Raw genomic sequence first — 14,799 nt, forward strand, 5'->3', positions numbered from 1 at the left:
ATTCAAACTTTTAAAAAAAATAATTCTTGTGATTAAGTCACCTATCCACAATTTGTATTTCCCATCCACATACGAGTATGGGGAAACACGAAGCAGATGGGCATAAAATTGTTTTTATAAGCTGGGTTAGTTTCAGATATCAAATCTTTGGAAGGCCAAAATTCTGTGAAATGCTTTTGATGGAGAGCAACTCAGCCACCCTAGGTAAAATAATATTAATAGGTATGATGAAATAAATATGAAGGCAGTAATATCACCATTACAGTATCTCCACGAAGTAAATCATGGCCTTGAAAAATCAACAATTTCCCCACTCAAAATGAAGGTATCACTGAGCAAAATCCCACCCCTAAGGGAAGGAAAAACACACTGCAACTTACTGTTAGTGCGGTTTTGGGTTAGCTTCACCAGTCCAGTAACTTTTGACAGCAACCAGAATTTTCTCTGGATTAAAGGGCCCACTTTCATGGTCCAGAATCTGGCTGTTCCATCTCATTCCATCTGTTATACTTTGAATCTTCACAAGGACCTCTACCGTATCCCTGAATATGGCTGTCCCTTCTGGCCTCAGAATTCTATCAATCTCTAGCAGAATGTGGGTAATATCACACCTTCATGCACATATGAACACACATTTATGATTTAGCCACAAGATTGTTAAGCAGAACATCAAAATTGCACTGAGTGTCTCAACTTTTACCTGTCCTGATATATGCTGAACACATTGCTTGCATGGATCAGATCATATGTTCTTGGATATGTCGAGAATGCCTCACACCAGTCATGATATGTCCCAATGAATCCTCTCTCGTAGATCACACCAAGAGAATCTTGATTTGAATTGGCAGGAATTACATTCATAACCCACACATGATATTTTAGAAGGGCTGCAGCAAATCCACCCAGGTAAGCATTCATGTCCATTACATTGCGATATCGCCCTTGGTGTAATCCTCTAATGATTTGTTTGTAATGTGCCACTCTGTCCTTCCACAGCTCATGATCCTCTTGGAAATTCTGGGCTGTGATGCCTGGTAATGAGCCACTGCTTATTCTAGGAGGAATGGAAAATGCACGCTTAGGCCACTTCTCCAATGCCCCACCAGCAACTTCCTCTGAGTCGCGTACATCTGGAAGTGGGGTTATGCAAGTTTCCATGTCTCTGTACCTTTTTGGCACAGATTATGCAATAGCAAAACAGAGTCAGATATGAATATTTTTAGATCAATTTAATTAATGAGAGCATGAGAGATATTGAGGAAGTACCAAGCCGTGTCTGGATTGTCTGATTTGCATATATGTGGTGTTTTAATAAGCTTCCTGCTCTCTACACACCCGATGTGGTTGATAGGCTTTTGCCAAACTGCAAGATCACCCTTTTCAATCACTTTTTTCCAGCATAACCGCATAGCAACATCCTCGATAGCATCTTGCTCTTGCTTCAAATCTTCTTGGGTCCTTTCCCAACCTCTCCAGTATTTCTTCCAGTGTATAGGAGGGCCAGATAGAATCCAATATCCACCAGGTCTCAGAACTCTGTCCACTTCCAGTAGGTAGAGTCCATCTGTTGAAATTAGAGCAAATTCTTCAAGTACTTCAAAATTTTCTTCCTAAATAGCATTAATAAACACCTTTACCAAAGACGCCTTACCATACGCATTCCAAGGTATCAAGCAGCGGGAGCAGTGAGCCATATCAAAAGCCCTTGCAGGGTATGGCATCCTCTGCGAAGCCAAGATACCAATCATAGCAGGTACTCCCCGCTCTAGAGCAAACTGGACCTGTGCTTCATGTGTGTCTCTTGGTGCAAAAGACATAGCCAGAATGTCCCTTTTTAACAAGTAGGCACCCCAGCTTGCAACCTTAACACACCCAATCAAGAAACAGCAGGAGACTCCTGTTAGCTACTGCAATAAACTACAAAACAATGGTAATATAGAAGACCTAAATGGACAAGGAGTTGAAGCCTTTACTTACACCACAGCCTGTATCAATTGCAGTTCTGATGGTGCCGCCAGTAAGAGGAATGAGCTCGTTTATGTCATCAATATAAGCATCGGCTCCACGTGGGAACATGGTGCCACCCCCAGGGAATCTGAAACGATCACCCTCGACTTGGATCCAATTCTGAACAGCCTTCTCAATGCTGAGCTCTTTGTGGGGGATGTTGTCGTACCAGGCATAGTCTCTGCTCTGGGGCCATTTGAAAGGGTTCTTGTATTTTGGGGGGGCAGGTATCAGGCAGAGGAGGAGTTCATCCTTGGTAGGGCAATGCCGCTCTCTGTATTTCAACATATTCCTGTCAAATTTCCTTGCCCTGATTGGGTCTTGGCAAGGAGTGTACTCACTGTAGGACATATCACAGGGTGGAAAGCTCTGGGTCCCTCCAGAATTGTTGATCTCCACCTGATGATGGCTTTCAAAATCGAGAGAGGCTGATGACAATGATGAAGATGATGAATGCCCATCGCCAGCTGCAGGTGAGCCAACACCACAACCGACTCTAGAGTATACTTCAGATTGGTTAGACGGGGCAGGAGTTGTATTCTGCCAAGCTCCCAAAATGTAGAACAAAATGCAGAGGCCACTGACCCCTAGGATCCAAGTGAGGCGCTTCCTCTTGGATTCTAGTTGATGATGCTTGGGTGAACCACTGTACTCCTTGGCCATTATATTACAACCTGCAAAAATCTCAAGAAATAAAAGACACTAGTGAAGGATGAGACCTGAAGCAGATAAACCAAGGCTGATTAGATCAGATGAGATGCTGAACATATCATTTTTCAGGAAGGCTAGTAGAAGAGGGTGGCAGGGATTAAGCCAAAAAGGACAAGAAAAGGGGAAGCGGGTGAAAAAGAACAGCACACTAAATGAATAAACGACAAGAACTAAAAGTTCCACAGGACATGGAATAATGAAATCACCAACAATAAAAAAAGACCAAATAAGGAGAAGAGGAAGAGGAGCCCATAACCCACCGCTGACGTCTTTCTTACCGGCAACGCAGCGACAGATGTTCCAGTGGAGAGCACCATAAGCTCCCTGCCTCAAACCCTGAAGCCTTCAACAAGAGATGATCTCTGAAAAGACCTTTCACTTTCGTTTTTCTTTTTCAAGAAAGGAAAATTAATCAGCAATAAGGCCCACTACATGAACAAGCAGATACATAGGATACTCATTATCACTAAAGGAAGCTGGAATACCTGATGCCCCTGGGGGCGGTTCTGCACTCTGGCCGACACACTTTATAGATATATTAATTACGAGGGAACATGAAACTCTTTGGTATCTGTAAATTAATAATATTTTGAGAAGCTACTGGGTAGAAAAAGAAAGAACAACCTTATAATAATATGGATTTTATAGAAATAAGAAAGAAAAAAAATGGGAAAGGAAAGAAGCACTGGTTCCTCTGATCCGTGATTATAGGAGACATAGGAGGTGGAGGAGGAAGGAGGTGGTTGTCTCCCATAGATTTGTAAGTGTATGAAGGTCCATAATTCCACTTACAACGACCCAATTAAATTTGAATTATATTTCCATATTTAGAGGAACGATTCGGTCCAAAAGGGAAGGACGGCAGAAGAAGAGGAACACTTCCAAACGGCATTAGTTGAGCCTTTTCAGGAAGAGACTGACAGGCTACTCCCTTTAACCTTCACCGGCATTGTCCCTATTTTTACTTTGATTTTTGTATTTTTTAACAAAGATCACATAATTCAGATTGTGAATGTAGAAGCAAAAAAGAAAAGGCAGGGGGGAATCCAACCAATCCCTACAAATCACTCCACAATTCAATAGAATCTGATGCAATCTTTTTCAACTAGAAGTCGGCTATGTCTGCATGCTAATTCCATTTGAATTCATTAATGCACATGAACCAATCTGTAGTTAATACATTTGGGTTACTTGTATCTGAAAATAAAAGCAGTTGAATGGTGAATAGCAATGGCATTTATGGAACTACTGATCATCATCAGTTTCCTGTGATCAGCGATGAGCTTGTCTCAGACTCATTTCAGTACATTAGAACCAGTAATGGGGTACTTTGGGAATTGAGGGGAGGCAGGTTTGTTTGACTAGTTCCTTGATTTTCTCTTTTGTTTTCAGTCAATATCACTGGAATACAGATTCATGATGTACATATCTGATTTGGGTACGTTTTGTACCCATTCTTGTACTTCTAAAGATTTGAATAAAGGGGATTGGAGTAGGCCAGTAGGATGTTTATTAACCACAAGACAATATTAGTTTTAAATAATATAATTATTAAACTTTCAGATAATATCAATTATTATTATTATATTCTAGTTAAGTACTTAAAATATTAAGCTAAATCAAATTTTAATGACAGAGAGATTTTTATCCTAAGTGAACTAAAACCAAAATTTAATAATAATGGGAGATTATCACCATAAGTTAAGACTTAACAATATCCCCACAACTGTTATGTTGCAGGAATGTTTAGACCAGAAAATCGTAAGGGTCACAAAAGTGTGAAAGCTATGGGGTGAACCCATGGTCAAGTAATGCTTTGCCCCTCTCTTTTTATGGGAATATAAGTAAATCCTTGGATTGCCATGTAAGGCAATCCCTCCCTTTATTCCAGCAAACCCCTTAAATGTGTTGTGTTCCACCCCAGACTTCATCTATCCTGCCCTGCAGCACAACCAAGCAACCAAGCAACCCACCCTTCAGTCTGCCCAAACTCTCCGCCACTTAAAACCATGCTTCCTGGACAGAAGAAACCCGGTCATGAAGGGGAGAAGCAAAAACAATTCGACCGTGAAATCAGAGACATGATCTCTGCATTAACTAATCGCCTTTCTGATCTTCAACAAGTTCAAAAGCAAGGCTCGAGCCAGCAGGATGATGAGGATGATCGCGGCGTGAGAATCATCACGCTCGCTGGAAGCAACACCGGAGCCACCATGCGAGGTGAATTGGATGAGAAGCCCGGCCATCCCGGTCTTTCAGTCGGCGAGAATGAAGCGCTGAATACCTATGTGAACAGCAATTTCCAATCTGTCAACAACTCGATCATGATGGGTGGCAGCTACAGCACCAATGACCCAGGTGTTCATATGGACATCTCCGACCTTGTTGAGCACCATGGCCATAAACCAGTGAAGCATGGCAAGAAGGGGAAGAAGAAAGACTCGGTGACCCCCCAAGATGACTATCATTCTGAACATTCTGATTAGGCTCATAACAAGGGCCTAATCAGAATCATGCAGAGGTTGAATAAACTGCGAGCTTAACTAGTCATAAATCTACTATTAACTTGCTATAAATAAGTTTTTTTCTCATTCTGCTTGTTATTCAAGGCTAAGAGTGAAGTACCCGGATAGAGGTTAAAACTGGTATCCCAGTATTGCCCTATCAGAATAAAGTTCTCGTCCAAGATATGTATGTGACAGTCCTTCATTGGTTGATTTCCTGCATACCTGTCTGCAGTGCTGTTTGGTGTGTGTTAAGCATATGAAAGATTAATAATAAGAATGCCTTTACAGTTCCATTTTGATCCCTAAGAGTAGTGATTTCCATTTCCAAGTTTCTTCTTTAAGCTAAAATCAACTTCTTAATTCTTCATTGATTAATACCTTTAACAGGGAGCTAGTACACATCACTAGGTGCCTCTTGAAGTTATATTCACTGGAGGCCCGTCCTGTAGCCTCTGGCCTTTGTCCATCATGAGTTACACTTATACAACATCTAGTGAGATTCATGAACTTTTGAGTAAATTACAAAAATTATTCTTATGTTTTTAGGATTGCCAATTGGATGGAAAAACTAATATGACAAGCACTTAGACATATCAGAGACACCCAAACATGTCATATAGAAGTTCGTACAAATGTATACGTATTTAGTTTGAGTTTTTCTATTAAATTCCAATAAAAAGTCTCAATAGAATGACCTATTTGACATTTAGAGATAACTTAGAAGTGTAGTCACTTCAAAAAAAAATAATACTAAGGGCTTAATCAAGAGATAGATGAAAGTATAAGAGTGAATTTTATTCTTTCCACATGAATCAATTTTGTTCATATGCTAAAATTTCAGCCTTTTTTCTTAAAAAAATGGATGTCAATTCGTGGTTATTTTTCCTTTTCCATCTGATGTTCCTACATGTTGGTTAAAATATGAAACTGGCTAATTCCTAAAGCAGTAAAAATGACCACAGAAGCTTTCTCATTGTTTTGGTAGGAGGCTAGAAGATTTGCTCTTTAATGATTTCATTATCTTATTTTAAGAACATAACTTGAATCCTCTAACCTAAACCTAATCAAGCTTTACTTAAATATGGAGCTGCCAATAAATTGGGACTAAGATTCCAATAGTGGGATCACATGAACCCCACCTCAATGATGGGTTGGAGTATTAAACATGGAGCTCTGTCTTTTTCCAAAAACAAATTGGGCACATTTTTCTCCTAATTTACCTGCAACCCAGTTAGGCTCCTTCCAAATCCAAGTTTGCCCACCTAACATGAGTCATGACTAGCAGGAAACCTCTGTAACCATGCTTGAGCTCTGAACAACAGAACAGGAAGCAGGGGCAGGGCACATTCTTATCTGAGTTCACCCCAAAACCCACCTTGAATTGATTGCTTAACATACTTTTGGTCGTCCTCATGTTCTGGATTAAGTGCTAAATACCACACAATGTATTCCAAATGTATTTACAGGTGAAGATTGCCACACAATACATAGATTACTGTTTCATGGAGTTCTTTTACTCATCCTTATCATCATTTTTTTCCCTCTTTTTTGCTGACATGTTTTATCATCACAGCATGTATTACTACAACCAAAAACAAGCCCCACAACCGGACCTCTTTTACCCATATCCTGCTCTCCAACACAAACACAAATTGTAGCAGACACTGGTATACTCTGGACTTGGATATGATTTGTGATAATGACAGCATTGCTAGTCAAAGAAGCTGAACTTTCACATGGATCTCATCAAATTTGTAACACTGTTCATGTGGGTTGTGGAGGAACAGTAGTAAAAATTCCAAGGGGGAGAGAGGGGGGGTTGAAAATATGATGTGGGATTATTCATTAATTATGAAGGTGCCAAAAAAAAGTCCGCTAGAAGCACAGTAGCAAACACTGTGAAATGAGAGAGAGAGAGAGAGAGATGCAACTCAACTTCAGGGGCACCTTGAACCACTCGTGATTGTGGTTACTTGTAACTGTGCCTCTTGGTCCTTAACCTCTTCAGCTTCTTGGACTAGTTCCATTGAGGAATTCTCTGCATCCTTCTTCTTACCCCACAAAAGAATGTATAATCCAGCAATTACAGTGGCAGATCCTAGCACACTGCTCATTACAGCACTGAAGAAAATAGTCAGTAAATGGATAGTTTGATCAACAGCTATTAGTAGTCTTGAGAGTAATTAGGGTGGAATCACCTTCCAAGATGGAGTTGCTCATGCAGAATAGGGATATCAAACATGACTGCCATTATCTGAACCAGGGGACTGAATGCTGCAGTGAAGACAGGGCCCCTCTTCTTGACACACCATGACATTGCCACATAGCATAAGCCAGACCCTACCACTCCCTGCATCCACATAGAAAACACAGCTAGAATTAAAGATAAAACCAAAAAACTAGCCATGTATAAAGAGAGAAGGAATGAGGGAAAAATACAACAGTAACAACAACATTCTTAAGAGAGAGCATACTCACAGCATAAATAACTGTTAATATTTCTGTTTTCCCCTTCAGAATCCACAAGGAAAGGTTTCTGTCCATGGACAAACTAATGACTGCTGATTGAATGGCACCAAAGAAGGACATGATGGCAGTGCTCGAATACTGACATGGGTATAGCTTGCCAATGTTTGACTGAATAAGAAACCATGAAGACCACAACAGGGTGCCTCCCATCAAAGCTATTGAGCCAACGGTCCATCTCTCTGTCTTCTTACCCGAGCTCAACCTGATAGCCTGATCCATGGTTGGAGATGGAGCTTCTGGACGCGAATATTTAACTAAAGGCATTCCTTTGTAAAGAGTCAGTATCATGGCTCCACAGATACACACCAAGGTTCCAATTAATTTTGCTCTCCCCCTGTTGGTTTTTATGTTCACAATCTCTAATCTGCATATGATCAAATTATAACAAAGGCAGAACAACATTATCATGCAAGGACTTTGAAGTCACTTCATCAAACAACTGTATTGAGGTGTTAATTTTTCATGCATACCCAAAAGGTAATGACATTATAAATGTGATTGCAGGGACCATGTTGATAAAAGCACATGCGAAAGTAGCAGATGTGTATTGAATCCCAAGAAGGAAGAAGTATTGTGTCAGTGATGCCCTACAAGAAATCATTAATCAGGTCTTCCCTAGAATGATCACAGCAACAGCGATAATGGAGATGGGAACCTGTTAATCTATGTTAATATAACAAACCCGACAAGAGCACTGAAGAAGAGGTAACATAAGATCCGAAGTGTGAGCTTGGGTCGGCTATTCCTGCAAGAAGACTTAGTCATATGATCCACCCATACAGTTTTGAAACAAAAGAACAGTAACAAAGACTCATTTGAGCCACCTTTATCCTTCAAGAACACAATTGAGCATCTCTATGCCAAGCTAGTATCAGAGCTCTGAGCCAAATTCGAGGAAGATGACATCGCTAGAGCATAGCTATAAATTTCCTAGACACCAAGAAAAAAAAACACACAGAAAAAAAGAAAGAAAGAAAGAAACAGAGGTTTCTACCTTTCCCAAAAGTATCCAATGGGGACCAAGAAAATGGTAGAAATTGATTGCCGGTATGTGATGAGGACCAAATGGTTCATTTCTGCATTGAGGACTTCCTTGAGAAGTATATTTACAACCGCGAAGGCAAAATCAACAGCTAACATTACAATAACGGGGCTCCATGTGTCAAAACTCTTCAATCCAGCCATCCACTTCAGCAAACTAGGAGTCACAGGAAGGACCCTCCTGTCTGTGTCAAGAAACTCTGTCAAGAAATTTCTTATGTTTAACGCATCTCATCCAACATCTTTAGATCTAAATATATGGGGTTATGGAAGAAGAATCGGGAACACAGAAAGATTAGATTACATGAAATCACATGAAAGCTTTATGCAACCAACTTTGAAATTAGTTTAACATTTATTCTCTTCTATTGGCTCTCTTTTGACTTATACTGTCCAACAAATGGAGATTATTGAAGAATCATTTGCTAGGCTCACAGAAAATCCTCAAGCATCAATCCATGATCACATCCCCTGAAAGTCCTGGTCTCGACTTTCAATATCGGTCATGAGCTTTTTATTTGCATTTTGTTCTAGACCATATTCAATGATATTCTTCATGCAAGTCAAACAATTTTTTTTTTTTGTTATTAAACTGCTACATATGGCGTATGGGCATCTTCTGAGTGGGAGAGTAAGAGAAATGGATCCCCTTCTCCAACTCCTCTATTAGCATCTAATGCTTTTTTGCAACAGGACGAGCAGCAACCTCATTTGTACAAGAAGGGAAAGGAGAACAATGTATCAAATCTTTCAAATTAAAGTATATCTCAAAAGAAAGAGAAAGTAATGGATGCTACTCAGCATACAACTTAAATGATCTTCATATGTTCTATATCTCTAAAATTCAAGAACTGCTCAATTTTTGGATGATCAGTATCGGCTACCCCTATAATTAGGTCTTCTAATATATACAAATTAACCCTCCTGATCAATTTATGGACTGATATCAGAACATTTTCCAAGCTAATATGATTATTTATAGCTGTTCTACTACCCCAGACAACCAGAAACAGTTGGGCTCTTTAAGTAGGGCAGTAAGTATTATGTTGTCAAGCTGTGGACTGTTTTGTATGCTTAAAAAAGGAACATAAATCACATATTCTATAACTTCCTGTGCTATAATATTACCGACACTGGGAACAAAGTAGGAGATGCTTTCAACAAGAAGTCGTTATTTTCCATGTCTGAGAGCTTTCTGGAGAAGATTACCTTCAACTTCTACTTCTCTTCAATTGTGCTGCATTCTGTTCCAGTCACTGTACTACATGTAAGAAGCAACTTTATGGAAACACCACGACCATTCTTTTTGAAAACCCTTTTGTGGGACTTTTTGTACTTCATTTCCTTCACTGGCATCTGACAGGCCACACTACGTTCATTGCATTGGGTTAATACTAGAACTGCTTACTTACCAAGGAAATCTTTTATCCAATTTCTCATGTGGCTCACATAGATTAGTTCAGCACCTATTAAAAAATCAGCTCCCTATATTATTTTAGGCATATGTCATATGATTATAGGATTGTTAAAGTTTTGGTCTAGACCAGAATAGGATTCCATTCCAGAGGTTATCCTCCACTCTAGTAGATTTACCATTCTTCCTGCCCTTTACATATGCACACCATCATCTCTGCTTAGGGACATAAATCTGAGGAAAAAGAACAAAGTAAAATTCTGGGACAGCATCTATGTGAATGGAAAGGCACAAAATCTAAAGATGATTGATCCCATTCTCCTTTTCCCTTTTGTTGGCATGGCTAAGTGGATCGATATTTACGTATGTAGGTACTGCACTCCCTCAATCTGTGAAAGCTGCCAGCGGTGATGCTTCATTTGCCAACCCCTTCTCTTTACCATTCGTTTTTTGGTGCAATGCATATGATTCCAGTGTAAGAAAATCAAGTAAATATCATTTGTCAATTTTAATTTTAATTTAAAGGACCAAAATAAATCCATAAAACTCACCTTTTTAGATTGTTTACAAAATTATGTCACTTTAAGCAGTACCTCATCGTCTTGTATTGTCATCATATTACTCTCTCTATAATTTTAGAGGGATCAAGAGCGTGCTTAACATCCATCTTATATGAAACTTTAATGTAGGTACATGACTTTGCTCGTTGAACTGTGTACATAATTTACTAGGTTTATGACTTTGGCCACGAACCCTTGGCTTGCTTGCTAGACAAATTCAATTGACTAGTATTCATAGACCCAGTATGAACATCCCCAACCCACCCCAACATCTCTTTTTAACTTAGCCTACGCAGCATCAAAGAGCTCAATTTATTTGTGGCTGGATGTATCATGCCTTTATGCATAGATTTTTAGGACACCCATGATATGATTAATAATTCTTACTTGTCCAATTAATCGAGCTCAAACCTGAGTCTCATAACAATAAGGCAAGCACTAATGCAAGGATTGAGGGAAATTGCTTGAGATTCATGCAATTTGTAATCCTCTCGCTGAATGCAGTGGACCTAAGTACTCTGCTCTTTCCAGATTCTTTCCCCTTTTCATGTGATTGTCACAAAATTGAAAACAGGGCGACATTCTTAACTCTGAAGCGCAGAATATGAAAAGCAACCGTTGGATAAGAACAGAAAAACAGAACAAAATAAACAAACAACTTTTGGACTATTCCTAGTGAAAAAAGAAGTAAAAGAAGAAAAGGCCATGCATGTAGAATTGATCACAAAAAACCATGAGAATTGATGAATTCATGGAATTGTAGCATTTCATGGTCATTTAACCAAAGGACCCATCTTGTGCATATACACAATATTATGCTTCCTGTCTTGCATTCTGTACCACCATCATACGGGCTTTGTTCAGAAAAAGGGAAAGTATCAGAATATTCCTCAACTGTTGCGTATGATTGTATCTCAAACATGGGATGTCAAGGCATGCATCAACTTGACATGCTTGAGCCAGAACATAGAAAGAGGGTGGATCTGATACCTCTCTCTTAATTTTTCTCCCCATAATCTTTTTTTCCTTTATGTGGGATTATGAGGATCAATATTCAGTTGGTGTAATGGTTTAACAACTATGAAGAATAGACCTAATTGCCCAAAAGGGAAAGAATTACCAGCTGAATGTATACTATACATAATTCTTTGACTGGTAATCTATTTTTTGGGATATTCTGCTAAGGGTTTGACACTGATTTTTCAGTGTAGTGTCAACCAGTCATTAAAAGGAAATGGAAAGCATGCAGTAATTTTAACTGAAGTGAGTGGAATAGATAGAATTGAATAGATTTGGTTTCAAATTCTCTTCCCACTAAATTCAAAGGAGAAATAACTTTGGATCAAGAAAAATAATGCAACTAGTCTAATTGGTCAGTAAAGACAGACCTATGAAGGAAAGTAGATCGAGGAGAGGATCCAAATACCTTCTTCATATGTAGTTCTTGTACAAGGACCTTATAGATCTAGAGTTTCCTCCTTTTTCTTTTCCTGGAAGGCTATAACATTATCCCAAAAACCAGTGGTCTTATGATCAAGAAAATTACAAAGGGGATGACAAGTACACGTTCAGCTTTCCCAAAATGAAAAGGGTTCAAGGAGAGCCAACAGACAGCAAATCAGAATAACTGAATGATTAGATGGTGAGAATTTTGGTATACCCGATTAGTTTAGAAGAAAAATAGCACGAATCATAGCTAAATGATCCATCTTTATCAACCTAGCACAGATGATACATAGAGGAGAGGGTCCCAAGAGCCATTGTCACAGTGCAGAAGTTGCTGCTCATTGGGCCAAACTCCTTGAGTTGCTCCACTGATTTGGAACAAGGGCATGGTTGATCCATCCACTTTCCTCTTCTTATTACTTGGCAAATCATCATGGCTGCCCTGTTCCAAATATGGAAAATCACTGGTGGCTACGGTTGTTGCTGAAGTTGGCCATATAGTTGTAATAGCAGGGGCAGTGGTGGTAGTACAAAACAAGCCACCCTCATGGACAGGGTTCATCTGTGGCTGTAAGGACCAAGGCAATTGGGGCGATGCAATTTGGTAAATGCTTTGCCACTGTACCCCAGCCTGACCTGATTCCACCTCATTATCATGATGATCAAGGAGAGGCTCAGGAGCCTTACTTGCGGGAGAGTAACTAGGACCCTGTAGCAGCATGGGATTCACAATCCCTGCCGGCATAGATACCTCTCTCTTGGGTGTGCCGATGCTGTTGTGGGGCGAGCCAACAACAGCGGCGGGGTGCCCCCGCAAACCCTTGCCGTCAAGCAGCTTGGCCCTGAGTGCGCCGAGCAGTCCATCAACTTGCGTCTCACAGACTTGGTCAAAAGAGAAGGGCTCAACCCCATCCGCCACACAATTGCCATTGACATCACAGTCGCTTGAATCAGACGACGGCGGTAATTCAAAGTTGGTGCGGGCGTTGGCACCTCGTAGAGAGCGAGCGGCTTGATCATAAGCGCGGGCCGCGTCCTCCGCAGTGTCAAACGTTCCGAGCCAAAGCCTAACCTTCTGCAACGAGTCCTTGATCTCCGCCACCCATCTCCCTGACGGCCTCTGCCTAACTCCCACAAACCTATGGTGTCCCCTCGACGACGCTTTCTTTCTGCCCCGCGTTGCCATACCCACATCTCCTCCTCCCCTGTGCATCACAACTGCTTCCTTGGCTATGCACTCTACCTCCTCCGACCGCTAGCTGGAAGCATATGCAAAAGACATGTATATATATTCCCATACCCCAATTGCAGGCCATCTTGTTTGTAACGATGTCTGCACTTGCCGACAAGAAACCCGACAAGAACACCAGAGCAAAACAAAATCCTTTATCTAATTATTAATATAAATGGCCAAGTCATATATAGTTTGTGCATGCATCGCTGAGTAGGTTAGCCAATTCACAAAATTACAGGCCCATGTCAATAAACAGTTGGTTGGTTTCAAGATATTTGGAGGAACCAAATGGAAAACCAATCATAATTTAGATTTTGAGTTTGCCCTGCCAAAAGAAATAAGACTAACAGGCGGCTATTTGGAAGGCCTACCCAAAAGCCCTGAATTGAAGCTACAACAAAGAAATATCCATTGATTTATAATGCACAAAGACAATTGAATTTAATATTTGAAAATTATATTTAAAATATTTGAAAAAAAAAAATACAAGTAACTACCTAATTTTTTAATATAAAAAAAATTAAAATACTCTTTATTTAACACAAGGAGACTTAATGAATAAATTATCAATAATTAAATAAATTATCAATTAAAATTTTTTCACTCTAATGTGTTTAATAACTTAAATTTTAAACCACTTAAAAGACTAAACACACCATACAAAATTTTACTAATTATTTCAGTGAAATTTAAATTTCAAATTTTTTTTATTCTAGATTTATCCTTTTATATTCAATCAAATTTTACTTTTGATAAATTCATATTGAATTGAATTTTTTTAAATATAAAGTTTTTTATTTTTAGCTATTTAATATAATTAAATTGGAAGTCAAAATAAACTCCACAACATTTATTTATAAAAACTATTTTTTTCATTAAAGGGAATAGAAAAAATTGAAAATCATAATTTTATTTATTTTTAAATGGTTTCAATATAAAACAAAAAAGGGTGATGAAATAACTTAAGTAATAATTTTTTTATTTATTATAAACTATTTATACTTTATAAGTCTTTTTTTTTTCAATTTTGTTACCATTGTTACTCTATAATTTATTTTTATTAATTAAATCTTATTTTTAATAATTTTATTAATTAAATATTATTTTTTAAATACTATATTTAGTTTTCAAATAAATTTTAAAAATAGAAAAAAAAATAAAATGAATGAAAAATGTTTAATAATACTTTTTTTTAGTTCCATATTCATAAAAATTTTGAGAAAATAAATTTTTTTAGCCTTAAGGGATTAAAGACACTAACAATTTCAAATCAAGTTACCTTAAAGAGATTAAATACACTAACAATTTCAAATCAAGTTGAGTTTTCAGGATAAAACATTAAATTTCAAA

At 38.7% G+C, this 14,799-nt stretch overlaps 3 protein-coding genes across 4 annotated transcripts; 1 reads left to right on the forward strand and 2 right to left on the reverse strand.

The window, feature by feature from the left end:
• Nucleotides 1-191: 191 nt before the first annotated feature.
• LOC117928722 (probable methyltransferase PMT18) lies at nucleotides 192-3,581 on the reverse strand. Of its 2 annotated transcripts, none has more exons than XM_034848724.1 (7): nucleotides 3,204-3,581; nucleotides 2,997-3,107; nucleotides 1,978-2,681; nucleotides 1,652-1,862; nucleotides 1,267-1,564; nucleotides 701-1,168; nucleotides 192-611 (listed from the first exon to the last, which is right to left on the reverse strand). In XM_034848724.1, exons 3-7 carry the CDS (start codon nucleotides 2,668-2,670, stop codon nucleotides 383-385), a joined length of 1,899 nt encoding a protein of 632 aa, XP_034704615.1. In that variant the 5' UTR covers nucleotides 2,671-2,681; nucleotides 2,997-3,107; nucleotides 3,204-3,581; the 3' UTR covers nucleotides 192-382. The 2 variants fall into 2 exon arrangements, with proteins under 2 accessions (XP_034704615.1, XP_034704607.1); XM_034848716.1 differs by having other exon boundaries at nucleotides 2,979-3,107.
• A 1,051-nt stretch (nucleotides 3,582-4,632) lies between these two features.
• LOC117934344 lies at nucleotides 4,633-5,524 on the forward strand. The gene has a single exon (XM_034856008.1). It carries the CDS (start codon nucleotides 4,728-4,730, stop codon nucleotides 5,202-5,204), a length of 477 nt encoding a protein of 158 aa, XP_034711899.1. The 5' UTR covers nucleotides 4,633-4,727; the 3' UTR covers nucleotides 5,205-5,524.
• A 1,520-nt stretch (nucleotides 5,525-7,044) lies between these two features.
• On the reverse strand, nucleotides 7,045-9,246 carry LOC117905590 (WAT1-related protein At3g30340-like). Its single transcript, XM_034818485.1, has 6 exons — nucleotides 8,749-9,246; nucleotides 8,437-8,499; nucleotides 8,225-8,341; nucleotides 7,704-8,118; nucleotides 7,424-7,575; nucleotides 7,045-7,331 (listed from the first exon to the last, which is right to left on the reverse strand). Exons 1-6 carry the CDS (start codon nucleotides 8,937-8,939, stop codon nucleotides 7,163-7,165), a joined length of 1,107 nt encoding a protein of 368 aa, XP_034674376.1. The 5' UTR covers nucleotides 8,940-9,246; the 3' UTR covers nucleotides 7,045-7,162.
• Between the last annotated feature and the right edge of the window lie 5,553 nt (nucleotides 9,247-14,799).

This window comes from Vitis riparia, chromosome 2 (assembly GCF_004353265.1).
Source record: "Vitis riparia cultivar Riparia Gloire de Montpellier isolate 1030 chromosome 2, EGFV_Vit.rip_1.0, whole genome shotgun sequence".
Classification (NCBI taxonomy): Eukaryota; Viridiplantae; Streptophyta; class Magnoliopsida; order Vitales; family Vitaceae; genus Vitis; species Vitis riparia.